General features: G+C 36.1%; 1 protein-coding gene across 3 annotated transcripts in view; it reads left to right on the top strand.

The window, feature by feature from the left end:
• The window catches only part of Rab5 (RAS oncogene family member Rab5), a 39,778-nt gene extending 17,867 nt beyond the window's left edge, over positions 1–21,911 (top strand). For 2 of the 3 annotated variants that reach the window (XM_083139055.1, XM_083139054.1), the window contains exons 2-6: positions 2,031–2,196; positions 4,813–4,964; positions 6,309–6,525; positions 14,060–14,216; positions 20,059–21,911. In XM_083139055.1, the coding sequence (XP_082995181.1) occupies positions 2,037–2,196; positions 4,813–4,964; positions 6,309–6,525; positions 14,060–14,172 (642 nt within the window). In that variant the 5' untranslated portion in view covers positions 2,031–2,036 and the 3' untranslated portion in view covers positions 14,173–14,216; positions 20,059–21,911. The remainder of the gene's footprint in view (positions 1–2,030; positions 2,197–4,812; positions 4,965–6,308; positions 6,526–14,059; positions 14,217–20,058) is intronic. The other variant, XM_083139053.1, reaches the window with a different exon arrangement.
• Positions 21,912–22,860: the final 949 nt, after the last annotated feature.

Here is a 22,860-nt window from a genome sequence, read left to right on the forward strand (position 1 = left end):
CACATACAATCAACACTATGATTTTTTTCATGCAAAATATCACGTGACACAAAAAATATATAGATATTTCACCTACATTTTGGCATTTGATACAACTAACTTAAGACACATTTGTACATTTTGGTTTCATGTTTCATGGAATTGCCCTACAGCAACCTAAGCACAAACAACAATTTACATAATTGCCTTAAATAGTGTGTCTGCATCAGGAAGTAGGAAAGATTTGTGGAAAAAAAATACAATAAATTCAGTCTGTCACTAATTTTGTGTCCATCTGGTGCTAACTAATGCCTTGTAAACAGGAATTGTAGCTTTCCTGGCGATGTGATTCGAACAAGTGTTCTCGGGTTACCAGCCAGGTTAAGTCAATATTGGCTTCCAACATTTCGAGTGCATACATTGCTCTCATGATGCCTTGTAATCAATGGGTCCTAAGTGAACATATATTGCACAGAATACAAGAATACTAGGGCTGGACACAAATTAATTCTGAATATGTATGGAAGCAGATAATGGTGGTTATATGCAAAGCAATCCAATCGAGCATTTAAACTGTAGATCCAGTCCTGATTAACCTAACTGGGCATAAATAAATTTAAAATAAAATTTGACACTCCTTTTGTTGCACTGGAGGAGAACAAGAGTGTAAGAATAAGCACACATTTTATTTTATCTACTGGAGCACAATAAATCCATCATCAAAGCAGAGCTCAGTGTGTATCTGAATGCCCATAAAACCTGTGGGTACTATTTTGTAATGGGAATTCTATAGTACAATTTGGGAGGTATAAAATTTCTATACATTTGTGTATTTGCAAATAAATGATGAAATAGCCTAACAGTAGTATGATCCTTAATTTTCTTGCACCCCAAATGACATTTGTTTTGAAGGTAAAAATGCAGTTCTGATATTATCTGTAACTCAAGCATGAAAATTATACAGCATTGGGCATCTTGAATGAGTAAATAAGTACTCTAATAACACATGAGAATAAATTTTATTCACTCCAACTACAGTATATCAAATACAATATTGTTTCTTCATTATTGAACAATAGGTATTATGCTTGAGATGCTAATGTGCCATTTTGAAGAGCCCCTCCCTTCAAAAGTGTAATGCACAGTAGTCTGAGTGGCTATCCAAGCATAAACCATCAAGCTACCAATTCCTAATTCTGCAGAGAAATTCTCCGTACACAATTATCTTTGAAACCTGGTGCACTTGCATGGAACATCTTCAAAATTAAATTCTGCATCGACCATTGGGAGAACACCTACCTAATCAAGCAAAATTTAAACCTTGTACCAGGTGTTTTATAAATAATTGAGGGATTACAAAAATTTATTGCAAGTAAACTATTGAACTTTCTTTAATGAAACTAGTCCAGAGTGAACGAGGAAGAATGGAGGGAGGCTGGCAGTCGGGAGATAGGCTTTTTTCTCTTCCTCTTTTTTTTTTTTTTTAACCTACAAATGGTTCTATGCTCCATGAGTGACACAGCGTGCATCAACATGATAGGAATGCAAACAGTTTGAGCACACATGTTTGTTAGGCTGCGAGTTCATATGTAACTTCTTTTTTGTGGGGTTTCATCAAAGACATGGTATTCGTCTCATCAATGCCGTGTGATATTGCAGCCCTAAGGAGCATATCATAGACACTATCACAGGCCCATGTTGATGCGAGTGTAGCAAGAAGTAGACTATCGTGTTGATGTGTACCGTGTCACCCATGGTGCATACATTGAACATTTGTAGGTGTTAAAAAATAAGTTTTGAGTTCCTTGTTCGTTCTGGACTTGTTTCATACTTTACTTGCAATAAATATTTATAACCCTTCAAGTGTTTATGAAACAACCTGTACTATTTTCATCCTTTGTTTCTTTTAAATTTAATTTTTTCTCTTGTCTATTCAAACTGAAAATGTAATAGAGATTGTAGGTCTTCAATAAGCATGTGGTTGGAAGACTAGGTTATAATTTGTGCTCTGCTGAAAAGTAAATAGTATAACATTTATTTTTCTGTTTCAGAACAACATGGCCACGCGTGGGGCCCAGAGACCAAACGGTGCACCTCAAGGCAAAATATGCCAATTTAAGCTCGTACTTCTAGGTGAATCTGCTGTTGGAAAATCGAGTTTAGTTTTGAGGTTCGTCAAAGGACAGTTTCATGAGTATCAAGAAAGTACAATTGGAGGTACGTATTAACTGTACAGGAAAGGTAGAATCTCATGGAACCAAATATTCCCATATTATCATGTATGGAAGAAAGTAGTTGGTGCAGTTATTGCATTGGTAGGAAGTTTGTTAGACTGCCTTCTGTTAGGACAGACAAAGTTTAAGTGCTAGTAATGTTCAACACTACCAGCATTATTAGTAATCATTTCAAGTGCTCCATTTCAGTCCAGTACTCAAAATACTTGGGCATTTGATATTTGGTATTTCAGTAGTTACAAGTGTGTACAAACAGGTGTACCTAGCTGTTCTACGGGATTGTTGTCCAAATTCTTTTGAGATGGTTATAAATAATTATTATTATGTTGTTTAACACTTAGAGTACTAATCACGTATATATACGGAGTTCCCGTACTTCTCTATTGTGCGGATCACGTATATATACGGAGTTAAATTCAAAATTTATTTTCAACGGTCATTTGCCGTACATTTATGGAGTTAGCAATCCTGAGTAATGTTTGGACATTGTACTTCCTCATACTGCCACTAGATGGTGAGTAAATGCTCAGAATGGTTCTGTTCACATCGTTGTCTGATAGCGATATAAAAGTGAAGTTCTCCCCTGTGCATAGCAACATGCCATGAAGGCGTATAGGGGGTGTGGGAGTAACGCCCCACACTTTCTTGATCCGGTCGTGAGTGGGGGTGATGTGATCAGCATCACGCCCCTGACCGCCTTTACTCCCCAGGGTTTCCTCCAGGTACCCATGTTATTCGACGCTGGGTGGGTGCCGGGGCCGCTTCCATCGTTAGAAAAGTTCCCGGATTTGAACCGGCCGGGGATCGATATGCGCTTCCCATTTCTACAGTGCCGGTGATTAGGGGGGGGGGGGGGGGGGTGAGGCCCCAATTTTTGCCACTTTTGCCCCCGCACTATGCTAAATCTTATCTACAAAGTAGGGATGTGATGAAGCTGAAAATTTAACTATGCCGATGTACTGACCGATAATTTTTGGAACCGATACTGATGCCAATATTTAACCGATTCCGATACATAAGATTATTAAACAGATATGAAATGTTATTTTCTGCATGACAAAAATAAATTTGCTATGTACATTTCTATTGCATATCATATGTATATACATATATATTCTCAAGAGATGCGAATGTACATTTGCATATACAAAAGGTTATGTGAACCTAGAGATTTAACATTAGTACAGAAGCAGTTCTTTGAAATGCAAAGTGAATTCCTGTTCTGCCAGATTCAACTTCAGAAATACGAGATTTGGAAGCACTTCAGGAAGTAACCTACTTCTCTTATCGCAAATCTGTTCAGCAACACTGAACACTCAATCACTGAATACTGATGCAGCAGGTATGCTCAAGTATTTTCTCAGCACTTGCTTCAGGTTTGAATACTCATTTTTGAATTTCCAATACAATAACAGATCCTGGTTCAGCAATGTATTGTTTTATTTCCGATTTATAGTAAGGTTGATCCTCTGAATGAGAGTTTGCAATAATTTTATTACAAAATCTCTACAATAATGACGAATCATAACCAAATTTTCAATAAATCTTACAAAACTAGAATATAAAACTTGTTAGAAGGTAAAACTCTAGTATAATCTGTACCGGTTTAAATATCTGATTTTTGCCGATGACAATATGTCAATTTCTGCAGATTTTCATACATCTGTAATCGGCTTCGGCACATCCCTACTACAAAGGGAAATATACTGTCTTTGCCCCCTAGTTTTGGGACCAAATTGTCGCCACTGCATGTCATATATCTTGTCAACTTTTTATTTTTAATACATTTCATATCATTTATGATGAAACATCCAAGGTAGCCATGTGGTTATAATATAAAATATCACATCAAAATAAAGAGGAAGAATCAAACTTTTCAACAGTGTATGATACATATATTTTACATTTTTAGTTTTCGAGATATGATTTTTAAAGAGTAGTGAAAATGGTCAGCATTCTTGGGATGGAAAGCGACGTAGAGGTCAGCACTGTAAGTGTTAAGCATCTAGCAGTATTTTGTGCAATTCATATGTAAATAGTTCACATGCAGGCTGGGTAAAGATGATTTTTATTTTAGAAATTCATTTTTGATGTTTAATGTTTTAATCAATTCTTTAAATTTAAATGAGGTTGTGAGTTTTAAAAGAAAACATGCATAAAGTTGCATCTTATGTTTTCCCACACAGTACGTATAAATTATTATTATTATTTTGAATGTATTCTGATCATACCTTAGCTTTCTATAGTCTATAGGTTGAGTGTTACACTGCATATCAGAATTTTCACATCTAAATATAGCGAAAGTATGTTTTCATTTACTGTACTAAGGAACAACATTTATTTTGTCTTACTTCTCGTGAAACTAAGATTATAATTTTCTTTTTTCGACAATTTAAATGTTGCTGGAGGCAGATAATTACTTCCATTACTGTAACTTTATAAGAAAATGTATTGTTTTGTATCTAAATTTTGGAATGTTCTAAACTTGGTTACAAAAGCACCCTTTAGTCTTTTTGGAGAAATGTTAAAAGCATGTTGCTGCTCATTTTTATGCATGTGTTAAAAAAAATTGAAAAATACATGTTTTGTTTATTTTCAGCTGCATTTCTTACACAGACTGTATGTTTAGATGATACTACGGTGAAATTTGAGATTTGGGATACAGCGGGGCAAGAAAGGTACCATAGTCTTGCTCCTATGTATTATAGAGGTGCCCAGGCAGCAATTGTTGTATATGACATCACAAATCAGGTAGGTTCATCTTAAGAACATTAGTTTAAATGTGATGCGTTAATAGATGTCATAGGCATTAACCCTATAGTTTAGTCTAGAATTAATAAAACAGTTCTACGATCCCAGTATAATTATAGCAACTGGAAACCTGCATGCTGTTGCTTTATTAGCTTTGTCATCTTCCTGTACCACTCTGAACTAGAAAATTTGTTCATTATTATTTAACCACCTTTCGAAAGTAAACTATCCCCCTTATGATCAGTTAACAGTTAAGGAATTTGTATATTACAAATACTCTTGAAAGTAATTTGAATGTAACTAATTCGGACTTTTGTGCTTGAGACAGATCCTTGAAACCAACAATACACGGAACGCACACATATACATATGGGTCCATTCCATGTCTCTTAACTTCTCAGGTTTCATTTTTATAGCTCCTCAAACTCTCGGTGATTCATCCTTTCTTCCATACCCATAGCCTCCAAGTGTGAGCTGCACTGTCTTGGAAAAATAATTCTATCTCCCTTATAAGTTATTCAATCTTTTTGAAACTTCACAACAATGTTAATCAAACAATAAGGATTCCAGAAAAAAGCCAACATATCAGATTTATATTTTAGTACACTAATAAATTAATAAGATATTATTATCTCTTCCACATAGTGCACCTTAGATCGCATTTTGTAGACTAATGAGGCTCTGGCGTGTGCATCTGCAGCCAGGGTTATTCTCTGTAGAACTTGTGTTGTCCATTTGTGTTTGTTATTGTCCCTTCATCAATCCATTGTATCACCATTTATCCTCATTGTAACAATTAACCAAAATTGGCAGTAAAGTGACATAAAATGATTTATTCAATCAGTCATACTGTCTGACCTTCAGGCAGTCAACTAATGTAGATGATCCTTCAGATATTGAAATCTCAATCAATAGGGAGAAATCAGACTGCACATGCGTTACTCACATTCAAATATTCCTTCTTGAAAAATGGACACGTTGGTGATTAAATGAAACTTTTATGGCACTGAAGTTTCTAGCTTTAAATATTAGCTTCGATTGTTGTTGCTCATCATGAGTGTTGCAAAACACGAAAACTATGCTTTGATGTTCATTTTACATGGGCCGTTCAGAAGTGATTAGCACTACATTTTTTTTTCATGCCAACAATTTGTTTTATACAAAATTGATACCCATTATATTAGTGGTATTCCCCACCAATGCCCCCCACAAATGCCATTTTATAGCAACTGCAAGTGCGAATTATTTTTTAAGAACCTAAATATTTGTGTTATTTAATTGTGGTATGTTACTAATGCAAATAGTGTGACCATATGAATTAATATGTCACTTTATTCTTAACAGGACACATTTGGAAGAGCCAAGACGTGGGTAAAAGAACTGCAGAGACAGGCCTCTCCTAATATTGTCATAGCATTAGCAGGTAACAAGGCTGATTTAGCAAATAAAAGGATGGTAGAGTATGAAGAGGCTCAAGCATATGCTGAAGAAAATGGCCTTCTCTTTATGGAGACCTCAGCGAAAACAGCCATGAATGTAAATGATATATTTTTGGCAATAGGTAAGTTACACTCTTGATAATTTCATTATATTGGTGCAACCCTATAGCGTTTCTAGTACACTTAAAATCCCACTCATTTTTATGGTGCTTCATAAAATTTATTCCAAATATAAAGTTGCAAAGTTGTCCAGTACTATTTCATGCTGGATTTGGCATCTTGAAGTAAAATATATAATTTTTCAAATTTCATTAATGTGAAATCTTTTCTTATTTACATGTGATGATTGCTGGATTATAATACAAAATGTGCTTGAATCACAAAGTACATCTTGTTACCACAAAATGTTAGGCAAATATCGTATATACGCATGTATAATGCACAGTACAATGCAAGTTCAAGAAATGGCTTTTAGTTGTAGGTTGTGAAGCTGTTGCTATGCTGATCAAGAGTGAAAGTCATCATACCTATTCAATAAGTTACCATGGTTTATGAGGAAGTTATTTTCCATTATTTCTCCCATGACAGACAAATTCCGCTGATATGCCTCCTGTGTAACAGGTGGTGCCTACTCGAATTCTACAAGAACACTGCCACTTTTCTCAGTGTCTCAAAATGCTCCAATACAAAGTGAAATATCATGGGAAACAGCCATTTCACTTTTATACTGTTTGAAATCCACCCTCGCAATTTGTATTTGCACTTGTTGATGCATACCTGTTGTATGCAGTGACATAGTGAAAACAAGTGTGGTTTGATGTGGGCTGTCTCCGAATTATTCCGTGCATAATACGCACCACAGTTTTTTGGGGGGAAATTTTGAATAAAAAGCGCACATTATACATGAATAAATATGGTATGCAGGAATTATAAAAATGTAGAATGCTGCGGGTATACATATTAATTGGTGGCTTTTATGAGAATAAGCTAATATGTTTATTTGATGATGAAATGGTATTGTGTAGTATATAACTAAAATAGTTTATTTTGAATACGTACGCGAGTACTAAAATGATTTCTGTGAAACTTACATGTAAATATTCGGTTAATTTTGGTGGCCTCTGCCACCATCCACTTGGGTTACGCGATGCTTACTCACATACGTATTCAAATTATCAACCGCATTTTAATTCCCTTGAACTCTTAACCGGGCAACCAGTGTTTATCAGACACTGTTGCTTATATTTTTTGTCACATACTCCAAACGATACTTCCTGCGAACATGATATTTTTTGACTTTGTTTGTTTATCTCTATTTTAAATATCATGTTACTCGCTTGTTTCCACATCGATGAAAATTAAAAATCCCGCATTAGAAGGGCAAGATCCATTTAAAACAATGAAGTGTCCGACAGACACTGCTTGCCCGGACAAGTTACAAAAATAGCTTGCCCGGATAAGGGTTAACATGAAAATAGTTTAGTTAATTCCCACAATATGTGCATGAAAGATATGTTCATTTGATGTATAACTTCTTATATGCTTCCTTTAGTGAAGAATGGGTATGTAATATGATAGTGAATGACACAGCCAAATAGTCCTCTTATATGTTGCTGGTGAAATAATGTTTAAGTAAAAAGCTAAGTTAGAAAGTAAGTGAGGGAGAACTTTATTCATTCAAAAATTGTGTGTTTTTGCCTGTATGGTATGTTAGGACAATATTGGAGCCCTAGGCAGTATGCTACAGGTCAATAAACCACGTAATCCTACTAAAGAGTTTCATCTAGTGTTCTTTGGGTAATGTTCGATACGATAGTCATTCATTGAGGCTGTCGTAATGAACATTGTACATGGAATAGGGACCGAGCATGATTGTGCTTGACATAATCTTGCGATAGTGTCACACATGATTCTGATTAAAAATGGAATGGAGTTAGTATCCATCAAAGTATATGGATACTTTATTTTCATTGAAAAACCATGGAAATAACCTTATTCAGTGCTGCAGGTGAATTCTTAAATCTCATAGGAAGATAATGGAATTTGTGTCTCTCTCCTGCTGGTATGGAGAATGCAAATTTCACCTCATCATTCATGGAAGCGGCCCCGGCGCCCACCCAGCGTCGAATAACATGGGTACCTGGGGGAAACCCTGGGGGGTAAAGGCGGTCAGGGGCATGATGCTGATAACATCACCCCCACTCACGACCGGATCAAGAAAGTGTGGGGCGTGTGCTATGCACAGGGGAAGACTTTTTTTTTTTTTAATTCATTCAAATAACTCATGTTGTCCAGTAGGCTGTAGGAAAAATCTGCTTTCTTTATGAGAAATATTTCAGAATTGTAATGCGAGCCTTGTGACTTGCTTATAATTCCTGCAGTTTCCATTTCTTGTTTAACTTGATCCCTTACGCACATGCAGAACAGTTTCCCCCAGGCTGTTTCCCTCATGGCAGTGTTGCCAACTTGGCTACCTTGGAGCAGATGTGGCTATTTCGTGCACTTGTTTGGCTGCAAACTGGGGTGTCCCCGCCTTTGTGCCCCACTATGATGCCATCACTGGCTCCAACCCACATATACCAACTTTTGCCATGAATATACATTTTTCACGTGACATGATATTTTTATATTGGTTGCCCCACCCTACCCCCTCTTACCTCCCCACCTACTTTTTATTGTTTTCCGGGATTCCTTTATTTTCGATTTCATACGATCATGGTGGATTATTGAGATGGGTGATGCTGCCGGATCTAGACTGAAAACTAAGAATAAATTGTCATCACTTTAAAGTTAACATAATGGCAGCATCCCCCCTCCCCCCTTTGACAACTAAAATTACCTTAGGATGCACTTTATCCAACCTTCATAAATGTAGCTCCTTGAAAGTTAGTTTTAACTCCATTTATGGTGAAATTTAGCTCATTTATGCATCTCAGGTTCGGCAACACCACCAGCATAGTTGTAGGAGGCAAGGAGAAATGTATTGTGCTTATGGGAGTAGTACTTCATTTGTTGTCTTGAGAATATCAAACTTCTGATGGCATAGAAAGAGATATCAACGGAAAGATTGAAGATGTGTTTGACAAGTGAAAAAGTCGAAACTTCCATTTGCTTAGCTGTAACTTGATGTTGAAGTTGATTCCCCATAAGGAATACATGCATCCGAAAATTCTTGTCCATCATAATTTTTCAAACATCATGTCTAGCGTAATAATCAACATAAAAAACGCTTCCACTTGCAACATTGGGAGAAATTCATACTCCTGTATACGCCCAGTGTTTTTAGTAGCAGTGTCCATTTGGACAATATTGAAGTAAATTCACAACTGGTTGGTGGGGGACAATTTTGGAAAAGCACGCAATTTAGGCTGTGGTATACTTCTCCGACCTAGCATGCACAACGGTCTTGGAGTTGGAAGCTTATGAATGACGCACACTTATACCCGTCAACCCCTATGAAGGTCATGTTACAGAACAATATATATAATCGCATTAATCATAAAAGGCTAATGCACAATTCTTTGTGTAAGTGAAAAACTTAATTAAGGTACACAAATTGAATACACACTACGTACTGTGAATTTCAACTATGTCCAACTAGATCCTTTTTATAAGGTTGTTCGTAAATGAAAGCAGAAAAAATTGCATTAAGTACGAGGGTCATTCTTAAAGTAACCGCAGTTTGGCTGTAAATAAAAAATCCACATCGATACAACAAATTTTTACTTTACATTTGATAGGTACAGCTGTCCTCTATTTTTCAACATAGTCGCCATGTAAATTCAAGCACTTGTCACAGTGTTTCTCCAACTTACCAATCCCTTCTGCATAAAACTGCCGCCTGAAAATGAAACCAACCTGTCACAGCATTTTGAAGATCCTCTTAGTCAGCAAAGTGCTGTGCCCCAAGCCACTTCTTCATGTGAGTGAACAGATGAAAATTAGAAGCCACGTCTGGGCTGTATGGGGGATGATCAAAAACTTTCCAAATGTACTTGGGACAGAGTCTGAAGAAGACCTTGCTAGAAGGTTGAAACGTTATGTTTAGTTTATGTTTTATAATTAAAAAAATTACTGCCTTTGTCAGCATATTGAGTTTTTCATATGGAGACAAGGCTTAATGGTGTTGTAACAATAACAAGTTTTTACTAATTATGGTTCAGAAAATACTCCCACCCTACTTATATTTTGCAAGTCATTGGACTCTCTCTATTCTACTTAGATGATCTGATTTTAATTTCAATGTAAAAATGGGGGATATGATTTTTAGGTTAGGCTCTGGGTTTTGCCCTTTTATTTTTACAATATGTCATTGTCTCTTTCAACAGCATGGTCAGGTTAATCATGGTGTTCATTTGTGACAAATCTTTTGTAATTTCGTTCATGTAAGTTGCAATGGTTATTTTCATTCAATTAAATATGCTATCAAATCCAGTAATGCAACTATCATGTCTCTTATCATATGCACACTTAATAATTTAAATTGCCGAGAACACTCTGAAGTAATTTTAAGTTTTCATCATGTCCAAATGAATTTTGTCAGTTGAAAACTATCGTAACATTTAAATTCAATACAGACCAATTGTTATGTTGTAACTCCCAGTATTGGGCTAGTCAAATTCTGACATTGCACTGATTCAAGAAACACTTGCACATACCTGTTTTTTTGTGGTGACTGGTTGTAAATGAAATGAGTCCAGGAAAGATTATGGTTTGGTCCCTTACTTGTGAGAATGTATTTGGTCTCCCATCTCAACCATCTCATTAATGTACGTGCCTTGGTCAAATTCTTGGAACAGGAACCAGAAATTGCTGCATATTATTATTATTATGCACGTTATTGTAAGTAGTGGTGTACATAAATCTTTAGAGGGGCCTCCCCGATAGTGTAGTGGTATCGCCATCGCCTTGTAATCAATAGATCCCAGGTTCGAGACTCAGTGGAGGCACATGGTGATTCGGGATTCCACTTTAAAATGTAGGTCCAGTCCCGATTAGCTTAACTTCCTTAGTACTGCCATTCAAAGCCGTATGTTCCCAATCTAATCTCGGCGGAAATAATTGATTGATTTCCTTTATTTTACTTCGCTTTTTGTGCCACTTTTGGCTAATTTGCGAAGATGGGGATATGGGGATGAGTGATGAAATTTATGAAGGGACACTCACAAACATCCATCCCCAGGCTGGGATTCAAACCCGGAACCCCTGGCGTCGTAGTGCGATGTTCTAATCACTCCACCACGGGGGCGAGCTTTCGGCGGACATAAATAACCCTCATTGGCCTATACCGGCGATCACACGAAAGACAGAAGTGAAGAGTATATATATAAATTGCTGATTCCCCTTCCCGCTTGAATGTAGATAAAAACAAAGATAATTTCACAGTGACCTTCATCCCTCTTTTCCAAGAACTCCGCAACTGCCTGACCTGGCATTAGTGCGGCGGGGGCATTAAAAACATCCACCTATCTTACGACCACGATCTTCAAGCAAGAATTGGCAATGAATGGTTTATTTCCCACAGCATTAACTAAGCAGTTACATGCCTTCATGGTCACACTTGGGTTTAGCTTTCACTTGCCCATGCCTTTGATCTTGCCATATGCTTCCTCAACCAAGAGGGTGGGGATTTATGATCCACTGTTTCCAGGAAAATCTATGGAACTTCTTGTCCTAGTCTTCCAATCTGTCAAGGAAGGGTGAACGAACTTCTAGAAAGGACAAATGTTGATACGAGCTGTTGCCTTTGCCCGCTTTTCTATCCACTTTAAATCTGTGGTATCGGTAAAAGAAAATAAACCGATGCTGATACTGCTGGTATTGGCTCAACCTTAATTATTACAAATGACAAGTCATTGTTCTAGTGTTCTCTGTGCGGTGTTTGTTAGGATGCCCATTCATCTGAGGCTGTCATAATTAACTTTGCTAACTTCTTTAGCATTTACTCTGCTATACCTGCCGCAAAATTAGTTTGGTATTGACACTTGAGAACCACGTGTTGAAATCGGGTCTACGTCACTGCAGGAGGGTGGGTTGCTGGCATGCGAGCCAATCAAAATCTTCCCAGTGCTTCACCCAGGCCCTGGTTACCTAGCAACAGAAAACGTTTTTCTCGGTGTTGCCGCTTATCGGGCGATTCTTCCTGCGATCAGATTTCATGTTGTTGGAAGAGGACGTGTTGTTTGTTTGTTGCGTTGCGTTACTGTGATATTTTAACCAGTCTGTTTGTTTAGTGTTTATTGAATTTAGAGTATTCTTTGTTGTATATAGCGTGTTGTTTTAGTGTGTTATTTTTTGTACATAATTTTCTGTGTTCTGCTTGAGTGTGTCGTGTGCTTGTGTGAAGAATGTCAAGCACGGGAGGCAATACTCAAGATGACAATGTACCAAAGAGGCCATGTACTAAAAGAAAAAGGAATTCTTCTCAAAGGACAAACGCGGGAGATGGTTTGTTCTGAGCGCAAATAATTTGAGCAAGAGTAAAACAATGGGGGGGTCAAATCATTTCTGTAAACAAAGTTCTGGGCAGGACTGCTGCTGCTTTCGGCGTGTCTAAGAACACTATTGTTACCATAGGGAAAGAAAAATATAATGTGGTAGAAATAAATAAATAAATAAATGCGAGGCTTCACAATTGGAAACCCCAGGAAAGAATAGGAATATCAGTAAATGCGTGACAAATTTAGATACTTTTCAGCAAGATGCTATTCGTCGCCATATTTACTCATTATAGGAGGAAAGATCATCCCACTGTTGGGAAACTGCGCGTTTCGTTGAAAGATTCGGCATTTTTACAAGGTGGGGAACTCATGCAGAAAAAAAAAAATAATGGACCCAAAATAAAGTATGCAGGCATATGGATATGTGGAGGTAGAGCTCCACACATTCTCGACCTCGACCTAGGCCATATTATGGCGGTGATGTGGTTCACCAACCGCCTTTACCACAGGTTTGCCCCAGGTACTCACTTGGGCTGAGTCGACCCCGGAGCCGCTCGGGATATTTGAAAAAGTTCCACAAACCACCGCGGGTCTCACGTGTGAAAGTCAGATGCCCCACCAACTGGACTTTGTGCACTTCAGTTGCGGTATAATTGAAAGACGGGCAGACTTTAACGGCGACTTCGGAAAGAAGTTTATTATTGAAAGTGTATATACAGAATGGATTGAAAAGGTAACCTGTAAACAATGCTCGTTTCATTAATTCGTTCATGTTGTAAGGGAGATGGAAATGAATAGAAAAAACAATAATACATTCATCATTGTTGTTCCTTTTCATAACACGTTTTCCTCGACACAGCGTCAGACGGCTGCAGTGCGTACTGTACCGCATGATATGGCAACACCGTGACGCGTGTTCTTTCAGCTCTCAATACCAAACTAATTTTGCGGCAGGTTTAATGTTCAAGCATGTGCCCAGCAAAACCTCCCACTTTTTGTCCAATGTTAACCACTCACCAAGCCTGGTCTTTTTAGAACTATCACTTTCATAGCTAGTATGAAGTGAGGTTATTGATTATTGAACTAAGTAAGGTAAGTTGAATTTTTATTGTATATAATGAAATAATTTATATATATATTCATAATATGATTATTATCTCTCTACTTTTGAATGGTTTTTGTACTAAGTACAAATATAAACAATTATTTATTACAGCTAAGAAACTACCAAAGAATGAACAGGTGTCTGGAGCAGGAAGCAGCGGTCAAGGAAGGAGACTAGTAGAATCCGAAAACACGCAGAAAGCACCTGGGAATTGCTGCAAGTGATCCTGTTGTACATTTCTTCAACTGGCCCTTCTTCATAAAATCATGTAAGAAGCAAATGAATGCTTTTCTATTTGGTGTATGATATGTATAATAAGTATATATTATTTTACAATGAAACATCACGGGAGATTTAAACTCAATAAGTTAAATAAAGCCTTCATCATTCAATACACCATTACTAGGGACGTGAAGTTTTCGTTTTAACAATAACACCGAAAAGTTGAGAAAAGCAAATACACTGTTTAAAATGTATTTGGGTGTGTTAAGGAGGCAAGTTTTCGATGTTTCGGAATCGTGAAATAATGCGAATTATGCCATTTTTTAGAATAACACCGAATTTTACACTTTTAATGCGAGAAACACAGCGAAATATGCAATATAAAGTTCTTCTGTTCAAAAGAGAGTTACCTGAAGCGCTATGTGTTCCCTTATTTCAAGCCTAGCTGGTGAAAGTTTGGTTCAAAAGAGATTGTCACGCTTCATTGATTGCAGTTTGGTGCAGACATGACTGACAGCGCTTTAATAGAATTCGCTGCGGGAATCTTCTCAGAAGGGATGTTTTGAAGGAAAGGGGAAATTTTCAGGGAGGAAAGTGTGTTGCCGGGTAAGGGATATTTGGAGGTCTGACAGATTTTTTGTCATTGTTAGGGAAATTTTAGTCTGAGTCAGAAAGATTAAAGATTCACTGTTCTCCGAGACTTTATGGTTTGTGCATCAGCTTGCATGTTCATTTTCCTTTCGTGTTGTACTTAGTAGCATGCCAAAGCCAGAAGTAAATGCATTTGATCGTGCACGGGAATTTGCTTCAGATAGAAGTACATTATTTTGTAAACACTGCAATTGCAAAATAACATGGGAGCGGAAGGATTCTGTGATTAAGCACAATGAAAAAGAGAGAGAATAAAAGTAAAGCAAATGAAACAAAGCAGCAACTTTCTGTTGTTGAAGGCTTCAAGAAATCTAAAAGAAGGAAAGAAGCCAAGGAATACATGGCACTTAGAACTGTGGAAGCCTTTACTAAAGCAAACATTCCATTGGAGAAGTTGAATGACAAAATTCGTTCTTGGATGAACGAATTTATCCAAGGTAAGCCACAATTTAAGAATATTATATTATTTCTTCTGTTCTTTTCTATTTTCAGATGTATGTTGTTGATATTTTATGCCACTCGTGTGTTCATTTGTCTTCTCAACATAAGCCAGGGAATATATATAATTAACTTCAGTGCATCCTTGGGCCCACACAAACAATAGACTTCGGACAACTGGGGAGAAACAGACAATTTACCTTAATTTGTCGAACGACTTATGTTTTCTTTACCGAGATACCTTCTCTCAGCACTAGTTCACACACACTGGTACCATGTAGACTTTCAATATGGTTTTTAATGGAGCCTCAGTGTTTGGAATGCAAATAAAACCCTAAATGCTCGCGACTAGTTTCTGTCTTGGTTTTAAGTGCCAATTTTTGTAGTAATTTTTTGCACCAAAATTCTACCATAAAGCATATATATAAAGTGTTTACTTCTTTTAAAAATAAAAAAAGTACTCAAAACAGCAGGTTACGTGATTTTTTCAAGACTTGCAAATTACCTCTTTTTAATACATTTATTTCCTTTCCCAGCTGTCTTGGTTGGGAATTTCTTGGATACTGTCCTTACATAGGCAGCTCTGGGACTCTCCCAGCTTCTCGTCAATGGTTAACTTGGTGTGGGGAAGGAGTAAAGGCTGCTGCATAGTGTGATACTAGTGCTTCCAATATGGCCGAGATCGAGAATGTGTGGAGCTCTACAGCTTCACACCCTCTACTATCAGATTGAGAAGGGTTAGGTGGCAGAGCAGCCCTTAGCTAAACCTCGCCCGCTTAATAAAGAAAATTTATTATTTCACGGCACAGTGCAATTCACATGGGATAGCTTTACCTTTCACCTGAGAGAATGCTGATGGTATTGATGAATTTTGATTGTTCAAAATTGCTACTTTAAAGAATCTTAAATAATAAATATTATATTTCTATAACTTTTCCCAACCTTTTAATTTTTAGCAATGGTGTTTGTCCACGGTGTCTTTGTTTCCTTCTGTTATTAAACTGAACTAGTTTTTGTCACATTATTTTTTATTTATATTTCTCTGAGCATAATTTTCATAAAATAAATAAATGTATTGGGTCAAGCATGCAGGAGAAAAAAATCCTTGAAATTTATGAAAACATGCATGCCTTGAAATTTGGTCTTTACTTGCAGTCATAGCAACTTGTCAAATTTGTTACTACAGTTACTACTCACATCAGTTTATAATTACGTAATTTATATTTGCATTGCAGGTTCTGGTGACATGCCTTGTAAGAAGACAATGTGAGAGAAGTACCTGAAGGAAGTTTCAGAATAGAATTATCTTCTTGCAAAGGCTTCGATAAAGGACAGGAAGCTAGCTATTCTATGTGAAGAAACAACTGACAAAAGGGGCCACTGTGTTTTTGTGGTGCTCTTGAGGATTTTATCTTTGGAAGAGAGGAGACTTTATGTGGGTGGTGTCTATTTCTTAGACAGGGCAGATGCTACTTCGTGTGCAAGGTCTATTACAGAAACAATAAGAAAGTATGAAATTAAGTACGAAAATGTAGCTGCAATCGTGTCAGATTCATCTCGATACATGACAAAGTGTATTCAGTCTCTCGTTGTCCTTTTTTGGGGAACATTTACTCCACGTACAGTGTTGGGTGCATAAATTAAATTTGGTTGCAAATCTATGGGGGAAAGAAATGAGCAACCTGAATGAATGAAGTCAGCATTTTTGAATACAAGAAAAAGAAGGCACATGTATGTACGTTTCATATAAGACAAGTATCCAGAGGGTCAAAAAGCTGGATTGTTCTTTTCTGCGCCGATACAAACAAGACTGAATTCCTGGTTTCATTAGTTTTCTACCTTGCAACCTATATAGAAAATGCCGTAGATTTATTTCAAACAAGACATGAAAGCCATATCAAATGCTGGAATTGACTTCTTTTCCAACAAGATGCCAGTGCAAGGACAGTCAGTAAAAGCTTCAAAACACTTTGTAAAGACCCATGCATCAAATTTCTTGAGGGTTCATTGTATGCAACTGCTCACCTTGTAAGCAAACTTCAAAATCTCAAAAATGGTTGGAGGCAGTAACACAAGGATGCTTCTCAGTTTCAACCAGCAAAGCCTTATCTTATGTACATGATATAAGCAAATTAATAAGTCTTCAAGAACACAACTCTCCTGTCATTACAAAAGTGGGATACTCTTATGGACACAGACCCTTGCAAAGAAAGGTTTCATCTCCTGCATAACGTCTTCAATCCTCATGGTATTCTGCAAAATGATTGAACACCTGAGCTGCTAGATTGCCTGAGGCAGATAAACGGAATGTAGAAACTCCAATCCAAGAATTAGCAAAAGCCTACTTATCTTTGAAAAACTCTTGTTAAGAATGTAATCGTAAGTAGGAAACATTTTAAAATCGAGGAAAACTTGAGTGGACTTCACACAACACACAAGGATTTCGTGATTTGTGCTCTTCAAGCAATATTATCAAACATAGACTCGGAAACATTTTTTTTCAGAGTACAACAATGTAGTGACAGTGCAAAGACAAAATCTTTTGGAGGAATATGTGGAGGAATTAACCATCTTGTCATTCGAGAAGTGAATGGAAAAAACGGCAATCTTTCTGTTTAGAAGTCTGTTTTGTAGAGGAAGTGTAGTGAGTGAACAATTAGCACGATCTGTGTAAAACCATAAAACCATGAATGTTATTGTGAACTGAAAAGTGAATTTAAGAAAGTATTTTGTGAAAGTGAACAGCAAAAATATGATTGTGTTAAAATATTTAAGTGATATCAAAAACATTACATATTTAGTGGCCGATGAAATGAAATATTTTAAAAATGCAAGAAATTTAGTTATTAATACAATAATTAAATTAATTTCTTGTCGTCAAAAAGTAATATTTGTCTAAATTTTCGAGAGCTAGAGCAATGTGAAAATCTTACGTAAAGATAGAACAGTAAACATGTATGTAAAAATAACACCGATTTTAAATTAATAACACCGAAATTCACACTAAACTGAAACTGCAAAAAATAACAGATTTGTAGTAAAAAATAATGTTGAAATTAGGGGGGAAATAAAACTAAAACTTCACGTCCCTAACCATTACTATGTAAGTGACATGAATATTTCAAATTCCAGTGATATGATAGTTTTTCTTGTATGTACGCATTGCTTGCATTGTAGAATTATTTTCTTGTAGTTTACGGTTATTACAAGGAACAATGTAACATTGACAACATCCATTATATGACGGATTCTTTTTGTTTAAAAAAATTTGCTAGCCATTGTTATAACTGTATCTTTAGTCAACATATAAATAAATGTCTGATGAAGGGAGCGTGTGTTCTCCTGAAACATCACAACGAAAAACTGTTTTCTTATGATTGTAATAACCGTAAACTACAAGAAAATAATAAGTGATAGGAGTATGGAAATACAAAAGAACAATGAAAACTTCACACTTCACCAACAGGACCTCATACCTTGATTCACTAAACTTTTACATTTTAAAATAAGAAGTTGGCTGTTCAAGCCCCAACATAATTGCTTGTAGGTTCAATCCGTGATAGGTTCTGTTATTTCTTCAACTTTTTGCCCCAATCTCTGGGTGGAAAAAGGTGATATATAATCTTATTGATGAATTATTTTGGGAAGGGAATCTTAAAGCAAGAGTTCTTTTACTTGTAAACTATCAGTTGCAAAATATATGTATGACGTGTAACCATATTTGCCCTTGGCCATTCTCCCTTGCTTAATCAGGAAAGTCTCATTCTTATTTTGCTTATAATTTCTGTTACACTCAAAGGGATTCAAAATATCTTTTGGTTTTATTGCACAAATGAAGTTCAATCTCTTGTGATTTTTTTTTATTAGGAATGAAAAAGTTGGAACTGTACTTGCTGTATAGCTGTGGTACTAATCAGAAGCGTCATTGCAATAGTTGATTTGTTGCCTACCAGCAAGGACAATTTGTATTATAATATCTCTCAGTACTCCAAATTATATCTGTTAGTTTCCGATTAATCTGTGAATATAGGGCATGGTGCAAAAGTTTCAAGAGTTTAATGTGTTTCAGATATGGCTATTGGTTATTCTTGAAGTCTTCAAGTGAAGATCGGGTCTCCCCGATGGCCTGGTGGTAATGTCACCATCTTGTAATCAAAGAGTTCTGAGTTCTATACCTGATGGAGGTTCATAGTGGTTCAGATCCCACTTTAAACTATAGGTCTAGTTCCGATTAGCCTTATTGTGCATGAAGTGGAATTAAAAGAAACTCAATCACAAATCTTCAAGTGAAGATTATGAAGTTCATGATGGCATTTGTAAAATCACTTTTCGTGAGGTGGGCGAGTGAAGTTTGCTTGTGCCCAAACCACACGGGGACTGCTTTTTCCATGAAAATCATCTGCTACTTTGCAATGTGTGTTCATGATGGCTTCAAACTACACTAGTTTGGAAAATACAATATAATTTGACCAGAAGCAACATGCACAGTATTGTGCCTTAACTGTTCTTTAAAATGTGATTATAAAAAGGAAGAACGTGTACAATCAGGTTAATTTCTTACCTCGAAGAATGACACCATTGAATGCCATGTGGAAACTTCCTATAAACAAATCACTGTGACTGACACTTTCTCGTACTGTATTCTCTACATTTGGTTACAACTTAAGGAATGTGCCCATACGTTGTAGATTATTTAATTTTGTGACTTCTATTCAGGTGTTTTACTTTGGCAAAGTTAACATTTTCAAATCTATTTTCCTTTAATGGAAGTGAGTGTGATACAGAATTTTCTATTCCAGGTTTGTTCCATAAATTAGGTAGGAGGTATTGTTCCAGCTGGTGTTGCGAGGACCAGGCCACTGCTGTTGTGGGCAGGTAACATTCCTGGCTGCTAGGAATCTTGTTTGGAACAACCCCCAGCATGAACACAATTAAAACTATACATTTCCACTAAAAACCCACACAACAGATGAACTGAAAAGTCCATATTGTGGGCAGTTGTTTCTAAGTGATACTAAGTGTAACAACAATATATAAAATATATATATATATAATATGGAGTCTTGCAAAGATACCAAGATATTTGAAGACTGCTAGAATATCTCCCGTTCCCCATGTGAACAGTGTTCTCTATGGAAATACAAGAGAAGCATGTTAGTCGTTTCATCCTACTGTGATTGGTATTTTCACTTGACTCCTTTTCGATCAATTTTTCTTGTAATCTTTTTTTCCCCCCCTTTTCCTTCTTTATCCATTGGGAGACCTGTGTAAGTACTCAGAAATGTGTTCCAAAAAGAAAAATGAATTTTCTGATAAGTATATATATAAATATAAATATATGTGTGTGTATTTAATTAGTCTGTTGACAAAATACATCCTGTAAGATTGAGTTGTGTGTATGGTATTTTGGTAAATAAGGAAATTGTACATAATGTAGCTTTCATTTAGATTTGCAGCTGATATTGAATGTTGGCTTTGACAGTTGACATGTTGAGAACCATACATTTAGCTCACTATAAATGTACATTTGGAACATATTTCAGTCGTATATAATTTCTTTTGTTGGTATAAAATAGTCAAAAGCCACGCTCATTGGTCTAATTAACTTATGTATCATATCAGAAAAATTATATATATATATAAATATATAAATAAATGAAAATATATATATAGTTACATTTTCATTCATATTCAGTTTCTTTAGATGTACAAAATAGCATTACTGTGGTGGCTGTACAATTTTATTCATTTCTTTGATTGTTTCACTTCTCATGAAACAATGAAAGAGCATTCTCACGTAAGGGTGTTGATTATTTACCCAATCAGATAAGCACTGTATTAAGAAATTGGAATGCTTGCTCTATTCTTCTGTAAGCACAGGAAACACAGCTTGTTTTGATTGTACAGGAAAGAAATATGGAAATAAAGTTAATACTATCAAATAGATGTGTTGGTTTTGCAGCAAATTTAAATGTATGTTATTTCTAAAGTTGTATTTTATATGTATGTTTGACAGAAAAGTGCTTTAAATGTGTACAGAAGGCAGTTATGGATTATGTTTAATTTACTTTCAATGTAAGACTTTCTTTGGAAATGTTTTGCACTGTGACTTTTTTAATTTGCATATACAAGAACAGATGTATTATAGAATGTATAAGATTTAAAACTCGGATTATTGTTTTGGGAATCAGCAGCTTAATATGTAAGTTATCTTTTCCTCCCCTTTACATACTTCGGTTAACTGTAAATTTATTATTTTTTAGTTATTTTTCTAAGAATAACATTACCTCTCACTTTTAAGGTGATGTTAAAATGCAATGTGCGTTGTTAAAGACACAAAAAATCTGTCAGTATAAGAGCTTCATTAATAAATCTGTAAAGTAAATTAGGTATTTCTTATTCCATTTTTCATTGCCTGTTGAGTAATGAGACATAACTATTAATTGAAATTATGCCGAAAGCATTATTTTTACTTGGGTGTGTTCAGACTGGTGATGCCATTAAACAGTGCATGGACAGTTTGCATTGTAGTTCAGTAATATTCTTATTGATCCAACTTTTGATGTTTCTTGAATCTTGATATGAGAACTGGAGTGTATGCTGTAACTTGCAAGCCATGACATGATGCACAAGCTGTCACTTCATTTTTCTCTGTTCCATAGTTTGTGGATTATAAATTCCTATGGGGTAAGGGAGCTCTATTCCACATTGTCTATTTTATCAGAGACCCCATGTACACAAAAATAAAAATTCAAGTACACTTATTTTTCATATTACACAAAAAGTTTCATATCCATCTGGTTACATTTATTAAGACTGTAAATACAGTACATACACTATTCAGGTTCTGGACTGAATGTTTATTTATTTACTCAGAGTTTCAGATACAGTCTATTTGGCCATTTTACACTGAAACAACATAAAGTAGTAACAAAAAATAACAAAAGATAAAAAACAATAACAAGGTGGGATAGATTTACATGTTGTTGGTCAGTAATATACAAAAATTATGTTCTGGAAGGAAAATATCTACATTCAGGGGAATTTTGTTGTAGATATCTGGGAGCCTGTAAAACAAGGTGCGTTGTTGTAGAAGGGATAGCCTAGTGGTTGGGTTGTGGAAGAGTTGCAGGTTGCACGTTTGCTTTTGGGGTACCCTAAGTGTGAATTCACTGATTAGGAGATCTGTTCTGATTTTGCCATTTATTATCTTGTATAAAAATTTCATGTCAGCTAGATCACGACGAAAGAATGGAGTGTGAATATTCAGAGCAGCCATGGTGTCTGATTTGGATACATGTCGAAAGGAAGGTATTCTATGGCGAACAATTGCAAGAAAGAAACTGAGAACAGAATCTATTCTGGTGAGATTGGTTTTTGAGGCCATTACACAAATTGGGGAACAGTATTCAAGGATGGGCGAGATGAAAGATTTAAAGAATAATGCAAGAGATGATGGGTTTTGAAGGCGCATGGTTTTTTTTTAATGGTAGCTATAATATGATAATTAAAAGTGAGTTTTTCATCCATGATAATACCTAGGTCCTTTTGGGTGGAAACGTTTTGGATTGGATTGTTTTCAATAGAATAAGTAGACAGCA

This window comes from Lepisma saccharinum, chromosome 17 (assembly GCF_977018435.1).
Source record: "Lepisma saccharinum chromosome 17, izLepSacc3.1, whole genome shotgun sequence".
NCBI lineage: Eukaryota > Metazoa > Arthropoda > Insecta > Zygentoma > Lepismatidae > Lepisma > Lepisma saccharinum.